The following is a 20854-nucleotide window of genomic DNA, read 5'->3' on the forward strand; positions in this document are numbered from 1 at the left end:
CTGCAACTTTACACCTGAAAACTGTATTTCAATGGTTCATTTCTTTTATAGCACACAATGTTATCTTTGGTGTATTAATACAGGAACTGGGGCTCTTTATTACTTGCATAGCCTCAGAAAAAGGTGGAAATACTATGCTGTACCACAATTTTTGTGTTGTTTAGATTAGAAAATATATACTGGAAGTCTACCCATATGAAAAACATTGCAAAGAGTAAGTAAATAGAAGAAAAGGCAGAGATGGCCAAATCCTGTCCCTTTATACAGCCATGCAAGCCAATGTGAGTTAGCATTGTTGCATACATTAATAAAAATTGGAATGTGGTTCTTGAGTGTAACACATGTCCACAAACAAATTAGTTTTGTATTTGCTCTGTTGGTAACATGTACACCTCATTCCAGATCTGAAAATTTATCTAGAGCAGTCTTAATTCTCCTCTAAGCTATTTTGAGAGCAGGAACGTTCTGTGGGCTCTTTTGGCAGCTGTTGCTCACACCCCCACATAAGCAGTGCCCCCTTCTCCCACTATATTCCTTTCCAGTCCGGGCTGAAAGACATAATAAAGCCGCCCAGATTTACATCTGTCAGGTGCTTACCTACACTGATGGAACACATCAACTGTTTGACTCTTTATTTTTGGCCACCTAGGCAGCCTTGGCTATTTTTAAGTGTGATACGTGCAGTAATTTATTGAAATGAAGGAGAAAGGGATCTGGGGGTGTTGATTGACAGCCGGCTGAACATGAGCCAGGAGTGTGCCCAGGTGGCCAAAAAGGCCAGCAGCATCCTGGCTTGTATCAGGAATAGTGTGGCCAGCAGAACTAGAGAAGTGATTATCCCACTGTACTCAGCACTGGGGAGGCCACACCTTGAATCCTGTGTTCAGTTTTGGGTCCCTTATCATAAGAAGGACATTGAGGTACCAGAGAGAGTGCAGAGGAGCGTGATGAAGCTGGTGAGGGGCCTGGAGAACAAGTCTTATAGGGAGTGGCTGAGGGAGCTGGGGCTGTTTAGCTTGGAGAAAAGGAGGCTGATGGGAGACCTCATCACTGTCTACAACTACCTGAAAGGAGGTTGTAACATCGAAGGTGTTGGTGTCTTGTCTAGCAAGTAATAGATAGGACAAGAGGAAAAGGCCTCAAGTTGTGCCAGGGGAGGTTTAGATTGGATATTAGGAAAAAAAATCTTCACAGAAAGATTGTCAGGCATTGGAACAGACTGCCCAGGGAAGTGGTGGAGTCACCATATCTGGAGGTGTTTAAAAGGCATATTGACAGCGTTCTTAGGGACATGGTTTAGTGCTACAGTTAGATTATGGTTGGACTCAATGATCCTGAGGATCTCTTCCAACTGAAATGATTCTACGATTCTAACTTTAAAGGGGGATGGGGAGGAAATGCAACTTCTCCATTTATTGTGAAGTTCTTTTGGGGACTGCATAATAAAATGGTTACCTGATCCTCATTACAGGATTTAGACCAAATATTAATGTAGCCTGTTCACAAAGACATTTATTCTCTAAAAAGTCTGTCTGAATATAAGATTTTTGATCACTGAGTCAAGTAATTAAAAACTGCTGTGGTTGAAAAACTTTTGCGATTTACGAATAGTATCCATCCTTGTGATAAGAGTGATGATCCTTGTGGTCCCTTCCAACACGGGAGTCTATGATTTTGTATGATTCTTGGATGGAAGTCTACCATGGAGTGCATTTTTCAGTCAATCATTTGAATAGATCAACACCAGTCTATCTTTTCCATTGTGACTGAATATAAATATTACTGTGTTTTGTAAATTTGAAAGTATTAAAAGTAGGGCCTGTGTGCCTTTGAGTTCAAACTCATCAAAGCCAGCATCTAAAGAATTAGGTGTCATAATATTTCAAGAATACTATCTCTGCTTTGACCTATGGAACAATGAAAAAGTGCCTGTATCTCTCCTTTGAAATTAGAGCTAATCTTAATTAGCATATTTGATGTTTTATAAAAGATACTTTTTTCATGCCAATTTTAAAAATGCTTCTTGCATACAGAAAGAGTTGTGGAAATAGTTGGCTGGGGTGGTAAACTTTTTATGCTACTAGGGATACTTGTTAGCTTTGATTTAAGCAGACAATGGAATTGAGTAAAGAGGTAGTTGATAGTTTATAATACTTAAGGAAATTAAATTATAAGACTGTAAATCTAAGAAGCTTCACTCTTTGCTAGGAATGTATGAACTGCTTTCAGCCAAGTACTTATCTGTCAGATTTCGATATCAATATCTAAAACATAATAAAAACAAGACATTCACACAAGTAATTTCGGTGGACTGAAATGGCATGGTAGGTGAATATGAAGAAATGTTTAAAATACATTGGTTTCAATGTACAACTTATTTTCAACTACCAAGCAAGAATATTCTATGTGTACTTTCCTTTTATTTTCATCTATGTTATTAGGAGAAAGAAACAACCAACCAACCAACAACCAAAAAATAAGGCTGTGGAGAAAAGAATTGTAAAATTAAATATCAGAAAATCCTGGAAGCCTTCTGAACCTAGGGGGAGGCAGGAGTCCTTGCGTTAGATGTAAGCTGATGAAAACAGCTTGGAAAGGGCTCAAGGAAATTTCCTCAAGGAAGATGTTATTTTCTAGGCAGTTTTTGTAAACCATTTCTTTACATGGCTTTCTGGGCATCTTGGAAGAGAAAATTTTATATGTACTTTAGAAACTAAATAACTAACAACTTTCATGTTGGTTACACAACACTTTATTTCATTTTTTATACAAACTGTATAATTTTGGGAAGATATTTCAGAAATTCTGAATTGCATGCACTTAGATAAAGTCCTGCATACTGGGACACATATGCTGAACAAAAAATGGCTGTTAGAATAAAGCAAGATCACTTAATAAAAGAACTAAAATATTCAAGTGCTGTTCTGGAAACATAATGAATAGAATTAACTTATTAATTTACTGTACTTTATTATTATTATAATTCAGTTAGGTAGGGTTGTTTATCAAAGTAAAAAAGTGTCTAAAATATCAAATAGATGGTCTTCTTCCAGGCATCTGAAATTATTCTCAAAGGCTTTGTACTATTTTATGCTCTTTCCTTGGTGATGATGAACTCAGCTTATTCAGTGTTAGGGTGCAGACTTTACAGCTTCTTTCATTATGCTATGAAGAAATTTTCATTCCGTCACTTTAATATTTATAAAGACACCCGACCATCCTCTCCTTCTTTCCTTGCAAAATGCAACAAAAGAACCTAGGTCATACCAGAATTCTAGAACTAGTTCTCTGTCTCGATAGTGAGACTTAGATTTTGACAGGAGATTATACAGCCCTATGGGGTTCTTATATATGCAAATCTCTTTTATGTAACTATTTACATCATTACACTGAGAAGCAAATGGTATGAATAAGATAGATCAGTTAGGACTAGAGAGGTCCTGATATTATACTGCCAGGAGGTAAGACTGGGTGTATTAAGGATTTAGTATTTTTCCTGACAATACTAATAGTTGTGCTTGCAAGATGCACATCATTTTTTCATCTCTGTGTCATCATGTCTCATCACTAGGAAATGACTGTATTATGTAAATATATTTGCTGATAACAATATTGTATCTATATATAGATAGAGGAAAGCAGAGGAGCATTGTGACTCAAAAAAAAAAATGCATACGAGAATTAGATTTCTTCTCTTGGGATATACTATGTCATTTTCCAGTTATTCTTCATATAAGCTATTGCATCAGTGTGTAATTTGTTTTATGACCATCCAGGAGACAAAACTGCAGTGCAGCATAGTCAGGGGAAGATAATCATGTGCTTACAGTACTAGAGAGGAACTTGGGAGATATAGATACATTTAGTCTTGCTGTGGTATCAGCTTGAAGACTGTTAGTTATTTAACTTCAGGGATAAAAATAACAGAATGACCTGCAAAGCCTTCTCCTTAGGGTGGTACAGGAGAACGTCTTTCATAAAGACAGATGCTCTTTTTCTGTAAGGGAAAGTGTGCAGAAGTTCTTTTCACTCTTTGGTAATGTGCTTGAGGTGTACAACATTTGATGAGTAAAGAAGGAGATCCAAATGAAAAAAGGTGAATACAGTTGTCCTTGATCAATTGTTGTGTCTTCATTCAGCAGTTATACCTTCTGTAAGATCTGTGGAGGCCTCTGTATGAGGCTAAATTAAAATGGGAATAACATGGAAGAAATGAGAAGAGGGAAAAGGGAAGAGAATAAATGATAGCAGCACCAAATAATATCAAGGGGTTTTGTGGCTTATTTTTCCTGCACTGAAGTGGTTCACTATAATTGTGTTTGTGCACTTCATGCCTTCCAGTATTCTCATGTTGCACCTCACTGCAGTTTTCTGCTGCATTCTATTCTGTTATAAATATTGGGTGGCATTAACTTCTGCTTTGATTGATCTGCCAGCAAAGACACATCTCCTCATTCCAAAGCAGTATTTTACCACTTAATTATTCACAATTTTTATTACCAAGCAAGCATTTTCCAGTGCATAATAAAGGTTTTATCTTGGAATGGCATGCCCCATCCCTAGAAGTGTTCATGGTCAGGTTGGATGAAGCTTTGAGCAACCTGATCTAGTGGAAGATGTCCTTGCCCATGGCAGGAGGGTTGGAATTAGATCTTTAAAGATTCCTTCGAACTCAAACCATTCTGTGATTCTATGATCTGAGTTCCTAACTTCTCAAGCTGGCAGTTTATCCACAGAGATTTTGATGAACCAGAGGTAAAGCATGCTGTCAGTCTCTGATATCAGAACTAAACTAGCACATTTGGGTTCCTGGAATCCACAATGCTTAGTAAAGGTAGATTTATGCTTTCTAATGGAATATGTTTAACAAGAAAATCTTTACCTCAGAAAAGTTTTCACAGAAATGAAATCTATTCTCTATGTCTCAAAGATATTAGTCCATACTAAACAAAAGTACAAAATACAAGTATCCAGATTCTGCTGTCAGGGCCTGAAATACTATAGACCAGAAATTATTTGCAGTAACAAAATTAATTTATAACTGTAGAATTGAAACTATTGTAAGTTTTTATTTGTTTTTCATCTTTGCAAGCACAACAAAATTTTCATGCCAAAATCAAGGTATAAATTCTACAACCAGATAAATAACTTTCATAGTTTTACTGAATGACATTTGTGGTAAGTTTGATTAGTCACATCTTGAACCAAACTCACCCCAAATTCAGCTCTCTTTTTATTTCTATAAAGTTTACATAACATTTAAATATTCCCCATTGTTTTAGGCAACTGACATGTGAAATATCCATTTTATAAGTGAATATGGGACAGCTTTTTTTATCTCTACATTAACAGTTAGGCTTTGGCAACTTACTCTTAATGTGTAGATAAGTATCAGTAAGTCCAGAGGTGGACTGGATGACAATCACTCAACTTATGGTATTTTAAAGGAAAGTAAACGTGCATTTTGAAGAACCAGATTGGTTTAGGGATTCAATTTTTGAGGTTACCTGCAGCAGCAGACTTTAAAATACCATTAAAAGGCTTAAATTAGTCAAGAACACAGTGAGTCCTAAACAATTATTCTCAGTTTAAGGATTTTCGAAATTAGTGCCTTATTGACATGGATTTGGGGAGAAACTGTTTGTGTTTATCTGTGGAAACTTACTCTATTAAAACTCAGGGTAACTTACAAGACCCAAAGAATTAGGAAAGCAGTACTGAACACTGTAGGTTCTTCATAATTGTTTTATTCTAGCAGATCAGCAGGTATTGCTTCTTAAAAAATATCAGGCAGGTAAACATCTCTCTCTTTGAAATTACAGGGAAAACGTCATTGTTCAAATGGATATAAAATGCAAAGAACATCTTTAGTCCCTTATATCTTATAATAACATTTTATTGCATCCCAAATATCAGCAATTCTTTAAATCCATTAATCAGTATTTGGTGGTATCCGAACAGAACATATCTTAAACATTCAAATCACTTCATGAAGGTTAATTTAACAGTAACTGATATCTATGAAACTTGCTTACTGAGTTCTGAATTACTTAGGTTTTTTCCAATCCTTTCTTGGTCCTTGACTAAGGCTGACCGCTTAACTATAGGTCTGATCTGCAGTTTCTTCCTCCAAAGCAAAACCATTTGCCTAAGGAAAAGAAAACAAGGGAATAAAGTAGAAAGGAGAAATCAGTAATGTACTGGTATATTTTTTCCAACCCCAGGTGCTGTCAATCTAAGAAAAAGCCACAAAATAGGCCATAAATTAAAAACATGTCCTTGCTATCATTACTCTTACTTTACCAAGGCTGCAATTTATCTGTTTTCTGTACATAAAGAGTTGCTGATCAGCAACATTTGCAAACTTCACATAAATAAATACAAAGATTATAAAAAATGTGATATGACTCTGTGTGTGGTGGAGAATAACACAATGCAAATCCCTTTTAGCATCCCACATGGTCTCTGAATGGTGAAACCATTTCTATGGAAGAAATTTCTCTTGATTGTTTGCAGCCCACTTGTCAGGGAGTATACGATTTGGAACATCTCCACATCGCAATTTATTCTTGCAGTTGTTTCCTTCTCCAGACCTAGAGCAACTGGTTACCTGACAGTCTCTCAACAGGAGAAGAATCCTTCTGTTCTTTAGAACATTCTTTTGAAAGAGTACCTTTTGACTAGTTTAACATGGGGAAAAAATGGTGAATACCAAATTAGTTACTCAGCCTGTAAGACAGAAAAAGCAAACTTATATAAAATACTATACAAGGCCTTTCAAAGTAGTTGTAGAATTCATATTTTTTTAGTATTAGAAAATTTTTGGTCTAAGAGACATTTGTGTCATACCAAATTCCAATTGAATTGATATTATACTCTAAAATAATATATAATAATATAATAGAAAATTAATATTTAGTAATGTAACATAACACTATAATACATTTTCTTTCATAATACAATATTATAACATAATAATGATATAACATGACATTTATTTTGATTTATATTTTTTGAACTTAAAGCCTTATATCAAAACAGATTGTTGTTTCTGCTTTGGTGTTATTCAGAAAATGTTCCTAAGCATGTCAGAATCAGTAAAGAAGGTTCAAGTGGTTTGAAAAGGCTGTGGATCAGGCTGTTAGAGGGAAGAGGTGCTTTTAAGTTGTAAAAGAGTTTGAAAATCTCAGCATTATTATGAATATAGCATTTCAATACAAGCTATATGTGCACATGGTGTGAAAATGCTTCTTTAAGTTAGACAATTAGCAGAGCTTTAGCTCTTATATATGCTGCTGTGATACTGTACTCCTGACATGGGCCTCTGCAACTGTAGAGGCTCAGCTGTGATTCTCCTTCTGAAGCTTTTTAGTGTGGCTGTTGCTTTATGTCCTTTCAATGTATAGTATAAACTCAGTTTTACTCATTGTGCTTAGTATGTATGCCAGTAATGCATCTCTCATGAAATGTTAGAGAAGAGGCAGAGACTTATGGAACTGCAGGCATGGGAAGTGACTATGAAGACACCTCTCCAAAAAAGGAAAGAAAAGGAGTAGGAAGAGCAACATCACTGCATTTCTATAGAATTCTTATTTTATGGGGTTTTGTAAGCTTCATGATTTGGAACTTGAGTAAGAATATGGAATACAGAAATATAACTCCAAACTTTTAGAAAATATTAAGTTTCTAATAAAAATTTATAAGAAGGAACAAGAAAAATCTGTTCTAGACTCTTGGGGAATAAATGCGACTATGTAACTATTATAGCTTTTGTTTTTAAAATGTAGTTTACTTCTACAGCTTGCGCTGTATGCATTTTATTTCATAAAACATATAATATTTTAATAGTTCCTAAAGATTTAATTTTAAATTAAAAATATAAATTACTTAGCCTAAAATTTTGTTAAACACTTAACATTTTCATCTGATTATACCTTGTTTAGAAGCATAATTTAGAGTAGAATAATAATAAGTACAACTAATGAAACAACCATCTAAACAAACCAGTTAAAGGCAAAATAGAATTATATCCAGAAAAAAGTCTTGAATGACATCTGTGTAGGCATGAGTTCATTTATAAATTTAGGAGGTAGAAAGCCAGTTGCTGGTTACATTATAAATACATACAGTATGTTGTTGGCCGCAGACCTGAGCTGTCTGGTGGTTAGAAGATGTGCTTTATTTTTTCACATCTTAAATTTTCATCCCTTTTATCCTTTTCAATTTACATGTTGAGATTTCCTTTAAGCCTTGTATGTTGTGCAAGAACTTGTTGCTTTAACGCTATTTTAAAACAGCTGTAGTTTGGCACAAGAGACAAAGATAAATTGTTGGTTAAAGGTGCTTTTTTCAATTTGATTTGTTGCTGAATAGCTGAAAAATTAATTTGGATACATTTACCCAAGTCACTTTGTTCCCTTGTATTAATTTATTTTCTTGAATACTGACAGAAATGTACATTTATATTGCTCTTTGGAATATTTGTTCATAAAAAAACCTCACACTCTTACTAACCATACTATAATGCTTTTACCATAAAGAATATACATGTTTTGCTGCCATGAGCTATTTCATACCTTTGAAATCATTGACAGGGTATTATCCAAGGCTTTTGACATCATAGGCAGTAATGCAGCTGTACAAAATTTTAAAGCAGTAGTAAGCTGTTTGTCTTATTGAACTTAATTATTTGATAAGAGTTTCTGAAATGCTGAGAGTTCTTTATGCAGTGGGGAAATAAATTCTGGTTCATACTTAACTGGTTGCTATTACACTGGCTCTGGGACTCTAGACAAGAAACATCAGCAGTGGAGATCAAGGCACTTGAGCCTTCCCTGCAGTAATTTATGAGGATGAATGTTCCTGAAGCATCCTTTTTGTCACTCTCTTGGCCCGTCTATAGCTCTTTTTCCTGAAGGATTAGTATCTTCATGTCTTTACACAAGGTAGACTGAGTTTTGGTAAAAGCTGGGTATATCAGAAAAGGAATGATTATGAAATGTTTAAGATATATGTAGTTAACCAAGTCCTGCTCAAATCAGTCAGTATTTGGTACTTCAGCCTTTCAGGTAGCTTTGTAAATCTCTACCAATAGTTTAAAACAAAATGAAAACAAAAACTAACCCAATTTTCCCTACGTCAATTTTTTGGCCTTCACATATAAACTCAGTGTTGTTTCACTTCCTGCCTGTAAGATGAAGAGTATAACGGGGCTACCTAAACAGTGGAGCTACAAGTTTCTTTATTTTTTTTTTGATGAAGAATAAAATGTAACTTTTAGACATAAACTAAATTAAAAGAAAAATGTTTCCATTATCTGTAAAATCATGCACCTTACTTAAAAAATTTAAAATCTCTGATCTCTTAATCTCTTTCTCTTTACTTGTTTCCTGTTTAGTATCTAGTTGTATAGACTGTGGTTAATGAAAATGTGGTAATGTAAAGAAAACAAATATATCACATTATTTTTGCTAGTCTGAGGTAATTGACACGTTTCTCTCTAATTTTATATATACTGTATTGTCATACCTACATTTTTGGCACTGTGTATGATTCTTGCAAATATGAATTTCTCTGTTCACACAATTTACATATCCTGTTTCCCTGAAAATAAGCCCTAGCATGATTTTTCAGGATTTTAGAGGATGCTTGAAATGTAAACTTTACTCCAAAAATAAGCCCTAGTTACAGTTCATAAAAAAATCAATTTAAATAGGGTCCAGGCAGCTCTACAAGTAAAAAAGTAATAAGATTTGGAGCAAAAATTAGTATAAGACCCTGTCTTATTTTCAGGGAAGCAGGGTAGCACACTTAGTGAATAAAACCAAAGAGATAATTACATGTAGGAATGTCCCATCCTGATTGAAATTTTTGCTCTTTTTTAATGTGATGTAATAAATAGGGAAACAACTGTTTGGTGTGAAGTCATACATATTTCAAGCTGCATGCTTGTGGTGGTTTCCCTAGTTTGCCTAGGAAGGTCTCACTGGGAATGAAAGTCAGATTTCAAACAAACTTTGGATGAGGGCACAAACTACAGTATGGAGAACTGGGATTTCAACAGTGAACAGCTTCAGCATGTGGTGTATTTCCAATCACATCAGCTAGCTTTGCATTTGCTCTTCTGAATTATAGTGCTATTCCTGCTGATGGATACTAAGCAGCTTGATCCAGTTACTTTCATACAGGTGTTTGATGCTAGTTGAAAGACCTTATAGAGTGTCTGAGACAAAAGCTTTATAGTTATGACATAGCATCCACAGACCTCAAGGCAGCAGCTGCAAGATACGTGGGATCATGGGATTGCTTTTACATCTCAAGTATCATTAGAAAGTTCTGCTTAGGCAAATATATTGAGCTTTTGATCTTAGTCCTGTAGTATCTCTGACTTCATACCTTCAACAAGAAAATATCTCTGAATTTAGCAGTAAAAGTTTTCTCCAGTTGTTTAAAGCACTGATGACCATTGAATAAATGGTTTCAATATATGTTTCTCATATTTCCTTGTCAGTTATAGATGCAGAGAAGAAAAAAACAAGTTTTAAATAATTAATTTTGACTGCTAATCAGTTTCTAAACAAGGTGAAAATAACTAAAATGTTGTTAGACTCAAAGAACAATATAACATAAGCATTTGACTTGAGAATTTTCAAAAAGAGAAAATTGAGAAACTCAGGCTCTCTACAAACCTATATCACCTCATGCTGAGTATGCTTGCCAAGAACTGAGTGAATTATTTTTACATAGGATCCTTGATTGACTGACTATGTGGACTCTTTATTTTTGGCATTCCAGGAAATCCTGTAAAAATAAACAATATTAATTGCCATAATGGTCTACTGACTTATTTGTTAAAATTTGATTCATGTTTAAGCAGTTGTTTGTAAATTTTAAAGAAAACTTTTGGTTTTACTCAGACCTCTGTTTCTTTGTTTTAGATTGAAGAGGATACGTGGCAGAAATACTACCTGGAAGGAGTTGCAAATGAAATGTATACAGAGTATCTGTCTAGTGCCTTTGTGGGTTTGTCGTTCCCTGCAGTTTGTGAGTAAGTAGAAGTACATATTAATATGCATAAGTATTTGCCTTCTCTCAAGTGAAATCTAGGGTTTCTGCAGGAGATCTTTTGACTCTGCTACAGTCCTAATGTTGCTACATCAGATGGAATCCAATAAAGTAAACATTAAAGCAACCACTGCACGGAAGTATTCCAAACATTGTAATGCCTGTTTTCAGAAGAGATTTGGAATTAAGTGATTGTAAATGAAAGCATAAATGTTTTCAGTGTTGAACAAATTAATCAGTAATCCATTTAAATTGGATCATTTACTCATAAATGCTGTCCTATTGTTTCTTCTGATTCCCATTCTTTGAATAGTGATTGTCAGCATCACTGTCTTGGCTTATGTCCTTTTCCAAGGAAAAAATTCATTAATTGAAAAAGATGTAGTGGAGTCACATAAGTAGTGTGACACCCAGAGCTCTGTAGAGCCGATTGCAAATCAATTTTAACAAGTGAAATATGTCAGAAAAAAGATGTCTATTCTGTAATGAAAAAGGAGTATTTAGAGCATGTACTATTGTTATGGTTTAAGGCAAGGCGGCAATAAACCGTGGCATACACCCTCTGTTATCCCCTTTACTTCCCGCCACCCCTTCCTTTAGATCAGAAAGATGATAAGAAAGATAAGGGGAAAGGAAGAGAGACTTAGACTTCAAGTTGGAGAGTTTTAAGGGGTTTTACTAATGCTACTAATAAATAGCGAATATATATATATATATAATATGCAAAACCAGTCTCAAATGCTCGATGTGGAGTTGGTGTCACTCCAGCAGTGGCGGAGCTGGGTGTGCGGAGCTGGTGGCTCCAGCAGGTGCAGGCCAGGCACCCTGGAAGTCATGGGCGGGACTGCACAGCAAACCAGAACCTGGTTGCAGGGATGTAGGGCCTGATGCCTGTGGATCACAGGCAGAGAGGCAGGGTCCTGTCTAGATGCTGGCCATGGTCAAAGAGAGTGTGACCCTCGTGATCACCCTCTTATATAGGGGGTATGATGGTTATGAGATGGAATACTTCCGTTGGTCAGTTATAGTCACCTGTTCCATCCATCCCTCCTCAAACACGCCCCTCTCATAACAGAACGTGAGAAAACTTATCAGTCTTTTCTTAGCTACCATAGAAATAAATATAAACAGGAGCTTCTTCAGCATTCCGTTGATCTCTTATCAGCACCGAGTACAGCATCCTGGGAAAAATATGCAGGCTAAAACTCAGAAAAGTACAGCCACCTAGAAGAACTTAGCTGAAAGAAATATCACTAAAAGAGAACCGGTCTTGTTTTTAACAAACCCAGGACAACTATATAACCATATCATAAGCCATGCTACAGATTTATTTCTAGAGACTGAAAATTCTTATATTTGCCCTAGAATAATTCTCTTAATGGGAGATTTGTATGCACAATACTGTGGCTACAAACTTAGTCAGGATAGTTTAACACTATAATAGCCATATCTCCTCTTCTTTTGGCATTGTTCTTCATTACAGCTGTACCAAAAGGTACCAAAGGCTGTGGACAGCTTTTGCTGGGCACTGTTGAAATGCTTAAAAAGAAACAGACCCTGCTCTGAAGAGTTTGATATCTAACTAGATAAAATAGAAAATCTTCTGCAAACTCCATTCTTAGAGGAGGAAATCAAGGAAGAAGATATCATCTTGTATGTAAAGGAGAATGATTTTGCTTTAATTTCTCTCACTTCTCCCACTTCTGATTTTTACAGTAGCATAAACATAGGTTATGGCATAAGAATGAGGGAGAAACAACTGTCAGACAAATGTTATCCATTTAAAAGTCTGTCTTTTTCTGCGATGTAGCTATGACAGAGCCCGGTTTTCAATTTGCTAATGTAATAACAGTTCTAATAAAAATGAAGAGGCTCACAACCTCTCCCTCCACTTGTTAACCAGACTGTTACTAGGTTATGAAGGGAAAATTTTTATTACTATAAATAAAAATTTTTGCCTGAATATCCTGAAATAGAAAATCTCATAAGGTATTCTAGAAATGTGTGTTACATTGAGAATGAAAGATAATTTGTGCTTCTTACACTGACTACGATAATGAAAACTCTGTCTCCACACCAAACTGTTGTCAGAGTGGAGTTTCTATAGCAGGTCTTACAAACATGTGGCTGAGACTGCATTTGACAGCTGACATTCATTTAACTGTGCTGGTAGAGCTGAGACAAAATAATCATAAAGAAAGGGCATTTATTGAGATTTAGAAACATGTCTGAACTTCGGAGCTCTCCTCAAGCATTTGATTATCTGGAGGCTTAATTAACTTTTTCCTAGTTTAAATTAACAAAAAGAAATATTTATCTCAAATTTTCCAGCAGTTTTAATAACTCTATTAAGTTCAGGTTAATTAAAGCATACTGAAAATTAAAATGTAATGTTGCATATGAAAGAGTTGGGTGCACAGGTATTTTCATTACTGTAAGAACTGGCCATTCAATTTCCAGAAGAACCAAAGGACAGCAAAAAGTCTGTTGCGTGCATTTGTGAAAGCTTAATGTGATGAACTACCCACAAAATACGCAGACTTTGAGAATAGTTTTCATAATTTAGCTTTTAAAATCCATGCAGTCAATGATGTTTTAAACCCCTGAAACTAAATGAGATGTACTACTTCCTTGGGTTATTGGTCTTGCTTGCTGGTCCAGGAATGTGATTTTTTGATAAATAGGCTGCCATACACTTTGGATAACAAGCATAAAGAAAGTGCAAAAACATCTCCTGTTTCAGTGGAGATGAGACACTCAATAGTTTTGAAGAATTTGAAGCTTTCACGGTCAACACCAGGGTGAAGAATTAGACACAAACAGAAGTTATTGTCAGTCTACAAGTTTTATTTATAGCTCTGAATATGTGTGTGTGGACTGCGTGAACATATTCCTACCAATATATTTTCAATGCGTGAATGTAATTCCTATAATTCTGTGCACTTGGATATTGTTGGACCAAGTTTAGATGATGCTGATTGAAGAGGAGACTAACCAAACCATCCTGAACTAGTGCAGTCTGCTAGGGAGCCTTCTAATATTTACCACTGCAAAGCTAACCTACTTCCAGGTTCTAGGCCCACCATTCTCAACCTAAAGATTTTCCTAGTGAGGCTAGTACGTCTATGGGTTCACACTTGACCTAGCAGTAGAAACAGCATATTTGTGGTGGGGGAGTTATTTAGGGTTCTGCTGGTTTGGCTGGGGATGGTGGGTCAAGTGCATCAGCCACGCTATGTAAGGTGTCCACTTAATACATGTTAAATCAGACCCATTGCTGTTGGTTCATTTTTTTAAGTCACTCATTCAAAGAAAGAAAGAAGAGCGGAATGAATGGAATTTTGGCATTTGAATAGGCCTGTAAGATCTTGATCTCTTAAGGAAAAGAAAAAAAGGTTGTGTCCACAGCCATTCATGAGTAATATTCTACAAAATTATTGCTAAAAACTTTGTTAGGTCTTTGTTAAGTGCTTAAAAGACCCATACCAAATGCTCAGCTTCTGCACATGATAGAGCTGATAGCTTATTTTATTTTATTATTTTATTTATTTTCCCACGTCTTACCCTGTTGGAGACAGGAAGCTATCTTTGTAAACTTCAACCAGAATATTATTTAAAGACTGAATGGACAAGAACCTTTTCCAGATACTTCACACAATGAGCCTTCAAAGACAAAGTAGCATCATATCATGAAGTAAACAAAGCAAAAGCAAAGAGTTCAAAACTTGTATATGGTATTCAGATACATCAGGGAAATGTTGACTGAAGTACTAAAGTACATTTAAAGCGTTGCCATGCAGGTGTATTTCATCAGTTTCAAATCTCTCTCTGATACATCTATTCATTCCTGACTCTGAGTAAAGAAATTAAAAACTGCATTCCTCAGTGTTTTGGCAGTAAGCATGAACAATGTTTTTAACGCACCAAACCTGGCAATGAGTATTGCTTTGTAGCCAGTGATGAATAACTTGCAAAATACGAAATTTAATTGTGTTTAATTTTATTGGTCAGGTGGGATTAGACCGCAAAACATACCTTATCTAGGAAAAAAGCAGGAATAAGATCTTTCTTATTTTAATCAAGTCAAACTACATTTGCACACTGCAGTTAAATAGTGAGACTTATTTATCCTAATGTTGAATTACATGGCCAAATGCATGTATAACTATGTTACCGCTTAAATATTCCTAAAGATAAGAATGAGATATTGATATCTAATACTAGGATAGTATTGGTATTTCTTTTTTGGTTTCTCCCTGTTTAGGAAGATACATATATAGATAGATTATCAAATACTAGGAAACCAAGGAAGAAAAGTTAAGTTGCTTTTGAGTTTATTTTTAGGCAATATGTGTTCATTAACTTCAAAGTAGAAAATGGAAAAACATTAATATATGTTCTGTGTTAACCTAACTGAAAAAAAGTGGGAAAAGATCTTTATATGTGTTCTCAAAGAAAATACCTACCCTGCAGCCATCTCCGTAAGTGATGTTGGTTGTGAAAAAGGACTGACTCTTGGTCTCTTCTCTTCTTGCAGACTGGTGTTTGCGAAACTAAAGCTCTTAATGATAGCCATAGAGTACAAGTCGGAAAAACGAGAAAGCAGGTATGTCCAATGCCTACAATTTTTGAAGTTTTGGAATGCACTTTCAATAATTTTGCCTGCTTTTTTTTTCAGAATGAACATAATTATTCCTATATTTTTTAAACATTTCAGAATATAATTAGCATCCCATCACATTACACCATTTCATATAGTGCTGAAAGGCTTTTACTTCTCCATTCTTCTTCTTTAAAACATTTAGGAGAAAGTGAGGGGACAGTGATACATATGTCCTATCTCCAGAAGAGCGATTCATTTTTACTTAAACAAAAACTTACAATGTGTTTGTTCATAGTCTATCAGTTTTAATTGGAGGTCCAACTTATTTTACTGAAAATGGAAAAGTGGAAAACAGATGTGGTGTATTTATATGGTATCTATTCTGACAAAACTTGCATATATGAATAACATCATGAAATTGGAAAAGATTAGTTTAGCCTTGAAATTAGCAAGTGGTTGACTCCTTTCCTCAACCAAAAATAAAAATGAAAAAAAAAAAGTCATTTTTATTTGTACATATTCACAGACAGGAAAATAAGTATTTCTTGTTGGTTTTTATACAAAAATTCATAAAAATCTGAGTGAACATTGGAGTCAATCCTTTCCATCAGTGCTTTATATGACATTCCTTTTGTATAACAAAAATGTTATAAATGTTCCCTGCAACATGTAGAGGAGCTTATAATAAAAATATAATATTACTGACTGTGAGCTGAATTTCATTTTCCTCTGTCAAAAACCATGGTCTGTTCTACTGTAGTAAATCTGGAACAGTACATATTAGTTCACCTTATTTTTGGCCACTAATTACCTAAAACTTTTGAGGGCAATTGTTCTCTTCACAGGGGAACCAAATCTGTCATTTGAGCTCATGCCAAACTTTGAAAGTTTATTTTAGTGTTTATTATTATCTGTTGTCATTTTTCTTTGCTAAAAATATCTAAAAAACCTATGTGGGGCATTTGACATGGAAAATGCAATGTTACAACTGTTTAAAATAGTATTTTCATGCCCTATAGTTGGTTTTGCCAGTTTCTTTCTTATGTTATAAAGTGATATGTGAAGAGGAGTATGTGCTCTTGGATATTATTTTTGTCCACACGTGCTGATAAAGAAATGCCCTTTCTTTTTTTTTTTTTTTTTTAAATAACAGATTTTTTCTTAAATGTTTCCAGCTGCCATGGGCTCTTAAAATACTTTTCCATTGAATGAACTCATTCCACGTTAGTTTACATAGAGGAAATTATTTATTATTCTTTTCTCTGTGAACAGTTTGATCTTTTCCTAGAAAAAAACAAAGAAAAACACAATAGTAACAGCAATGGAACTATTTACCAGATTTTGTATTTCTAATGTTAGAAAATATCCAGTTTATGTTGGTTCTCCTAGGAATTACTGCTCAACATTAGGTTGTCATTACTTCAGTTGTCATTTACTTACATAAATGCTAATATTACAGTCTTTTTTAGTAATAGCAGATAATTCACAGATAAGCATTCTTTGCACTAACTTCAGTGGGAGTTGGATTGAGTTCTTAATCACAAGGTGATGCAGAGGATGCCACAAAAAGTAGCACAATGTGATAAAATCATATATTTCTTTTTACTTAAAGCCATTCAGGTAACAGTTCACAATTAATTAGTTTGGTTGGGAAAAAAAAAGGCCTAAAAATTGCAGGAAACACTACTAACAAAGGGATGTTAACATCTTTATTTTGTGAATATGTATGTAACAAAAGGAGAGCATGTAGCCTAGATATTCACATTTTCTTATAACTGTGATCCACCGTGATGTCTGCTGACTTTATTAACCACTGATAACTTTATTGTCACTGTTGGATGAGCAACAGAGCTACCTGCAGTATATCTTACTGTTCTACTTGCTCCTGTGCTCTTCAACCCAAATCTTTTCAGTACATGTTTGTGGGTTTCTAAGCTGGAGCATTTAGTCTAACCAGAAAAGTAATGGAACAAAACGTCAGTTTCTCACTTCTCAAGAATACTTGGATTTCCTTACATCTTATTAAATGAAAAGATGAGGGATTAAGATAAAAAATTAGAATAACATGGCTTGCAAATGCAAGCTGTCTTTGAACAAGATGAATTTGTCACTTACCAGTTATTTTTATTGATGTTGACTTTGGAGATACTTTATTCTACTTCATACCATAAGTTCTTCATTGGTGATTTTCATAAAAGTGTAGGTTGAACTGATCACGGTAGCCTTTTAGCTTTCACTTTTTATGAGAATTGCCAACAGTAGATATGTGCTGATTTATTTTATGATTATAGTTTAGCTTAATATTTTGGAAAGCTATTGAGAAGTTTTACATAGTTTACGATTTAGAGCAGCAACAATAAATACAAATTAAGATGTAGCAAATTATGTAGGCAGCATCCTTTTATTCAGTGCTAGTATTTTGAGCCATAGCTGAGACAGGTCTATGACTGGTATTTTCAGAAGCAGAGGAAATTTTCAAAGCATTCTTTCTGCCTAAGGCATGAGAAAAATCTTATACCCACCAGTTTAATTTTTGTTACTAATTGTAATAGAATATCTCTATAAGTAAACTATATATCTGATGTTTCATTTACACCAGGAGTTTCCTTTTAAGATTAGTTTAACCTGCCTTCATCATTTTGCACTCAGAGCTAAAGTAACACAAAATGAATTCAGAAGTGTGTGCAGCTGTCCCAAGTGGTAATGTGAGGGTGTCTGAGATTTCCTAATTCACTCTACATTTACACCTCAGTGCTAAGGATAAATTGTAGTACCATTTCAAGTCAAGGACAGAATTTTCAGTTATTTTGTTAGTCTTCATTACATGTAGAATGGTATAAATACTCATTTACCTATGCACTTTCTCATCCCAGGCATTCTCCTAGATGTTGGTTTTCTAAAGCTTTCTATTTTACAGCCAGATTATATTAACTCTACTGTAGGGAATTTGAGATCAATAGTAATTATAAATCATCAGAACTCTATCCAAGCCAATATTAATGCATGTTTCAGCAGTAGCTGAGCTTCCTGCTTGCAGTTTGGTTTATTCTCCTTTTTTCCTGACTCCTAATAAAGCTACAGAAAACAGTAAGCTCACCTAGAAAACAAGTTTTGACAGTATTAGATTGTTAATTAGAAACAATTTATAATTTTACAAGATTCCTTAAAAGCAGAATTTAAAAGTTTTCAAGCCTAAATATAGGTAACGTAGTCATAGATATGATAATTACAAACTAGTTTCCAAATAATGGGTAAAGTATCTCTAGTATGTTTATCTTTTTATGCAACTATTTCTCACCAGGGTATCTTAAAGGTTAATTAAAATAGCCATGATTTTTTTAACCCGTTACATTTATATATTTATTAACGTTTAAATTGCTGCTCAGTTACAAAGAAATCCCCGAGTTTACAAAATGTGACTGAATTTAGTGTGTTTCTGACCAGCTACTAATGTTTGTACTTCAGTAGTTTCAGGTCGCAATATGAGTTAGCCATTCCTTCATCTCTAGTTAGTATCTGGGAATATTATGATCAGTTATTAAGAGCAGGAAGCACTTCTTAAATAAGTTTTTGTGTCTATGATATACGTATTTACTTTACTTTAAAAAATGGTCTTAGTTCACTTGTAGAGAGATTTTGATTATTCTGTAGAAAAATGGTAAAGGACCATCAAATCAAAAATTCCCAGCAGAACTTGCTGAATAGATAGCAAAAAATATCAGTTCAAAATGCAGACATTCAAACTCACCTGAGATCATTTTTAGAGATATTTTTCTTCCCTTTTTCCCGTGTATTTTTTTCTTTTTTTCTACATGAATAAGCAAGAAGGAAAGCTTAACCAGGATTCTTCCCTCCTGCACCCTGTGTTTACTCCTCTTGTTAAATTTTCTCTTTGTCTATCTGTATATTTGTTCTCTTTCTCAGCAGAAAAACCTTTGAGCCTTGAAGACTTTTAAATAAAGGGTTTTTTTGCTTTTGCTTTGGTGTCAGCTGTTATCTTATCGAAGTGTTTGATTTGCAATTTTTTTCTTGTCGTTTGCAGAAGCCGAAAGCGGTATGCCCTCTTCGTTACCTTTCCTTCCAACCTCAATCCTACCTCCACTCCTTCTAACTTCAGGACTAATTCCTTGCCAAGAATACAGGAAGATAACATCTTTGTCTATCTTTCTCTGTATATACACACACATATATGCATATATATATTCATCTGTCTATGTGTGTATATATATATATTTGTGTGTGTATTTATATATGAGCCCCCAATATCAAAGAGGAGAGAGAATAGTGTTTTGTCTCTCCATTGGTTCTTGTGTCTCATGCACTAACTTCTTTGCAGGAAGTACAAAATGAAACAGTTTAAGTTTTTTAGGCTTTTTTTTTTGTCCCCTGTGGAGTCATTGATGTATCACATTATTACATTTCAAAACCAGACTTTACTGTTAACCTCTCCCCTCCCCTTTTATTAATTTCTACCGTGTCATGACAATGTATATTTCGTCTTTACCAGCACTTGTGCTGCCATATTGTCTCCATATTCACACCTTCATCAATGTCCTTCTTTCCCCAGAGTCTTTCTTCAAAACATGTCTTAAAATACAGTAGTTCCTGTTCTCTTGTAGTCTCACCTTTCATTAACAACAACCGAATACTTAATTCTTTGCAATGCTGGTCCTATTTTCAGCCCAGTTATTCATAATACAGTACTCATTAAAGCTCTTGTACTGTTCCAGTGAAAGCGTCATGGATAGATTGTACTATATGTCACATTCATTTTAATGACATTTATTAAGCTCAATTATTAAGATGTTACTGAATGTATTTGTTTCCCAGTTTTGGTTTTCCTTTGGGATGGCATGTTCTGCATTTTCTTTTGGTACACCATGCTGTGAGCCCCTCTCTAGCCTATGTTCTCTCTTGCTGCTATTGGTTTGGATGAAGGAAATCAGGCATGCTCTTCCATATCCTCCCCTCTCCCCTTCTCATCTTTTCCCCTTCCCACCTTTGTTTTTCTAATTGCTTATAGTGCTCTGTCTGACTGTCAGTGGTGCTCTTTAGAGACCCATTCTCGTTGTCCAAACATTTCCATTTCCTTCTTCATCATATTCTCTAAACTTTACTTCCCACGTCTGTTCTGTTGCGTGTGTTGTATGTGTTATATTTATTTATTTTTAGTCTTATTCTCCTGTG

At 34.8% G+C, this 20854-nt stretch overlaps 1 protein-coding gene across 8 annotated transcripts in view; it reads left to right on the forward strand.

Annotated features, from left to right (window-relative positions):
• Nucleotides 1-20854, forward strand: part of KCNMA1 (potassium calcium-activated channel subfamily M alpha 1) — a gene marked incomplete at its 3' end in the record, with an annotated part of 468462 nt that overhangs the window by 330848 nt on the left and 116760 nt on the right. For 4 of the 8 annotated variants that reach the window (XM_080347450.1, XM_080347453.1, XM_080347455.1 and 1 more), the window contains 3 exons: nt 10938-11047; nt 15602-15670; nt 19710-19721. In XM_080347450.1, coding sequence (XP_080203576.1) covers nt 10938-11047; nt 15602-15670; nt 19710-19721 — 191 coding nt within the window. The remainder of the gene's footprint in view (nt 1-10937; nt 11048-15601; nt 15671-19709; nt 19722-20854) is intronic. The other 4 variants (XM_080347452.1, XM_080347456.1, XM_080347451.1 and 1 more) reach the window with 1 other exon arrangement.

The sequence above is a fragment of the Nesoenas mayeri genome (genome assembly GCF_963082525.1).
Source record: "Nesoenas mayeri genome assembly, chromosome: 7".
NCBI lineage: Eukaryota > Metazoa > Chordata > Aves > Columbiformes > Columbidae > Nesoenas > Nesoenas mayeri.